General features: G+C 36.6%; 1 protein-coding gene across 2 annotated transcripts in view; it reads left to right on the top strand.

Moving 5' to 3' along the window:
- LOC107089017 (glutamate receptor ionotropic, NMDA 2D-like) overlaps positions 1 to 3,137 on the top strand; it is a 244,606-nt gene that overhangs the window by 190,288 nt on the left and 51,181 nt on the right. For both annotated transcript variants that reach the window (XM_015381530.1, XM_015381531.1), the window contains exon 10: positions 1,155 to 1,308. In XM_015381530.1, coding sequence (XP_015237016.1) covers positions 1,155 to 1,308 — 154 coding nt within the window. The remainder of the gene's footprint in view (positions 1 to 1,154; positions 1,309 to 3,137) is intronic.

Raw genomic sequence — 3,137 nt, forward strand, 5'->3', positions numbered from 1 at the left:
TATATATATATATATATATATATATATATATATATATATATATATGAGACCCAATTTATTAAGAGAATCATCCGCACCATGGGATCTTAAGAGATTATATAAGGAGAGAAGTCTGGCAAGAGGTGGAGGAGAGACTAGCACATTCCAAACAGCCCTTCTCATAAAAAAATGTGCAAAAAAATTTTGATTTTTGAATCAATTACTGTCATGGAGGGCCTGTTTCACTTTAAAAAAAAACAGAACAGTGACACAAAGCACCAGCTACGGGAGCAAGCAGCTTCATTTTCAGAAGGTCCAGTCACAAACCAGTGAGAGTTTATACCTGTTCTCTTATGGTAGTCCATATTAATGATCCATAGTTGACCCTGTGGGCCCCCATATTTTTAAGGACTTTGCAGTGAAGGTAGAACACACATACTGACCATAATGAGACTTTGAAGTACACTTGCAAGTTTTCAAGAAAGTGCAGAAATAAAATGTGTCTCTTCTTTTTGCTCCATAGACAATAGAAGAAAGTGAATACGTTTTAAGACCTAAGAGCATTTAAGGTATCTCAATGGTGTTGGCCCAGACACTGCAAAGCCTTTATTGTTTCACAGATTCTTTGTGCCAAGCCACGGCAGAATAATGAACTCCTGGTCAGCATCCAGCTTCTCTAACTTTCGCAGTCCCTCAGTTGCTGTCATGCAACCCCTGTTCCCTGCCAGGTGAAACATGACAGGGCTGTGAATTCCCTCATTTCTTCACCTGCTGACCACCTGAGCCACAATTATTGCTTCCAGAGGAGCTTTGAAGAGAAATACAGCTGCGATTCATTTTGAAACCAAAGAGAGGAGAAAGAAAAGAGATTCAAGTTCTGGTCTTGGTTCATTAACAAAGACTCAATGCATATGTCAATATAATACTGAGAAAAACATCAACCGTCAGATCTGCATTCAGATCTGATAATTAAAGTAACCTGAAAACTTTAATCCAATCTCCTCAAAGTATATTACACAGTTATTATTGAAAAATATTTGGTTCTTTGACCTGATTGTACATTCACTGTAACACTTTTTTGTCTTTAATTGTTGTATTTTACAGCTGTATGAGTGAGATCAAATATTTTCCTTCATTACTTTAAATTCCACCTAAAGTAGTTTTTTGTTTTCTAGGTCGTCTCCAACAGGGCTGACATGGCCATCGGTTCCCTCACCATCAACGAAGAGAGGTCAGAGGTTGTAGAGTTCTCCGTTCCCTTCGTCGAGACCGGCATCAGTGTCATGGTGTCCCGCAGCAATGGCACAGTGTCTCCATCTGCTTTTCTTGGTAAAGATGTAAATGTACCTTTATGATACTGGATGGACCAACTTTTTTATTTCACTGGTGAGGCAGAAAAATTAAAGAGAAATTTGGTCTGAGAGGTAATGGATTGAAGACCCAAAATGATGAAGGAATCCTTCACCAAGGAATTTCATGCCAAACTGGGGAAACCAAGTATGCACATAATTCACCACAGTGGGCAAAAAACTCTTTTGTTTTTTTTTTTTTGTTTTGTTTTTCCCAAAAGAGACCCTTGTTGTTAACCCTGGATATGATTGCATGGAAGGAAAATCAGCATATTGAATTACAATCTGTTACTTATTGGGCTCAGACACTCAGACAAAAAACAGTTGCAGCTAGTTACAATAATACTTGTTGCAAAACCTAGCTGCTATTTTTAAACATGGTCAGTTGTTTTCTTTTATAACTTCTAAAACTGCTTTTGTGCATTTTTTGACTGTGTGAATGTTGCAATAACTGTGCAGTACCCAGTCTGGGATTTAATGCCCTTCTCTGGTTCCTTGTCTGACAACCTGACATTCAAAAACTTTCAAAGCATATATTTTCTTCACCTGAGGCATGATTATAAATTGTTATTAAGGTAAATGTGACCCAACACAGGTAATTCTTTTCTGGTATTATAATTTTGTATCTTTATTGGTGCCGAATGATTTTATTTTAGGGGATAAAAAAAAAATCATGTTCTTTGTCAGTGAGATAAATGCTAAATATCTTAACCAGCTTTTTATGTTATCTCTCTGAAGTTCTTTTAATTAAGACATTATCAAGAGTTGGGCTTCTCCAGTAACTGTATAATGTGCTTTGCATTCTATTAGATTACAGTGTCCTCATTTTAGTTAAACTTGTTACATATGTGTAATTTAGCTTTATAACCAATTATTGCTTTCCCCACTTTGTCACAATAAGCATCTTTTTTTGCATTATTTCAACAAGAATTATTTAACTATCTCAGTACTATCCAATAAGCCTTCCTTGAATCCACACTGAGGAAGATACAAACACATTTGTGTTCTCAGCCAGAGTTTGGAGGTTTTGTCAAGAAAAGAAAAATAAAGCAGTTTGTGACTCAACAGGAATCTGTAGCTGTGATGCAGAGTTAGCTGCTGGAGAGGGCCTATATTGAGAATCTTTGAGTATTGACCTATTATTACTGCTGCCTGGAAAAAATCTCTTCAAATCCACTCTAAAGCCAAAGTCGACTGCAGGGATTATTTATGTACACAGAAAAAAAAAGCTTGAAGATGAGATATCAATATAGCTACTGCTCATCAGAGCCAAGAGGGAATGCTGGTTGATGAGGAGCCAAATGCTGGCAAAAAGGAGAAGGATGTAAAATAAAAGCAGATGTTTACAGATGCAGAAAGAAACTTATGCAAACAAGGTCAAAAAGTCCCAAAACCTGAATTAACCTGAAGTCTAAATGAATTCAGAACTAAACTGGAAACAAGGAGAGAGGATGACAGAGGTTAGAATTACTTCAGACAAACTAGAGGAGGATTGAACGGTATCAAGCAGACAAACCAACAGTGACTAAGGAATCCACAGGGGAATATAGACTGAGGAAAATTTATGGGTGGGAAACGGAAAATATGAGAATAATGATCAGAGCAGAGATACCTGAAAGGGAAATCAGAGTACAAAGAAAGAAATCTGAAAGAACAAATATGGAGCAGGATCTAAACACAGACTAATAAGCAGGAAATTAAAGGAAAAAAATAATCCTAACTTCAAGAAATACATTCACATAAAGTGGATAAGCAAAGTCTTCTACATGACCCAAATCTTTTTTTCTCTCGATTCGTGTCATTTCATTT

This window comes from Cyprinodon variegatus, unplaced genomic scaffold (assembly GCF_000732505.1).
Source record: "Cyprinodon variegatus isolate N-32 unplaced genomic scaffold, C_variegatus-1.0 Scaffold235, whole genome shotgun sequence".
Classification (NCBI taxonomy): Eukaryota; Metazoa; Chordata; class Actinopteri; order Cyprinodontiformes; family Cyprinodontidae; genus Cyprinodon; species Cyprinodon variegatus.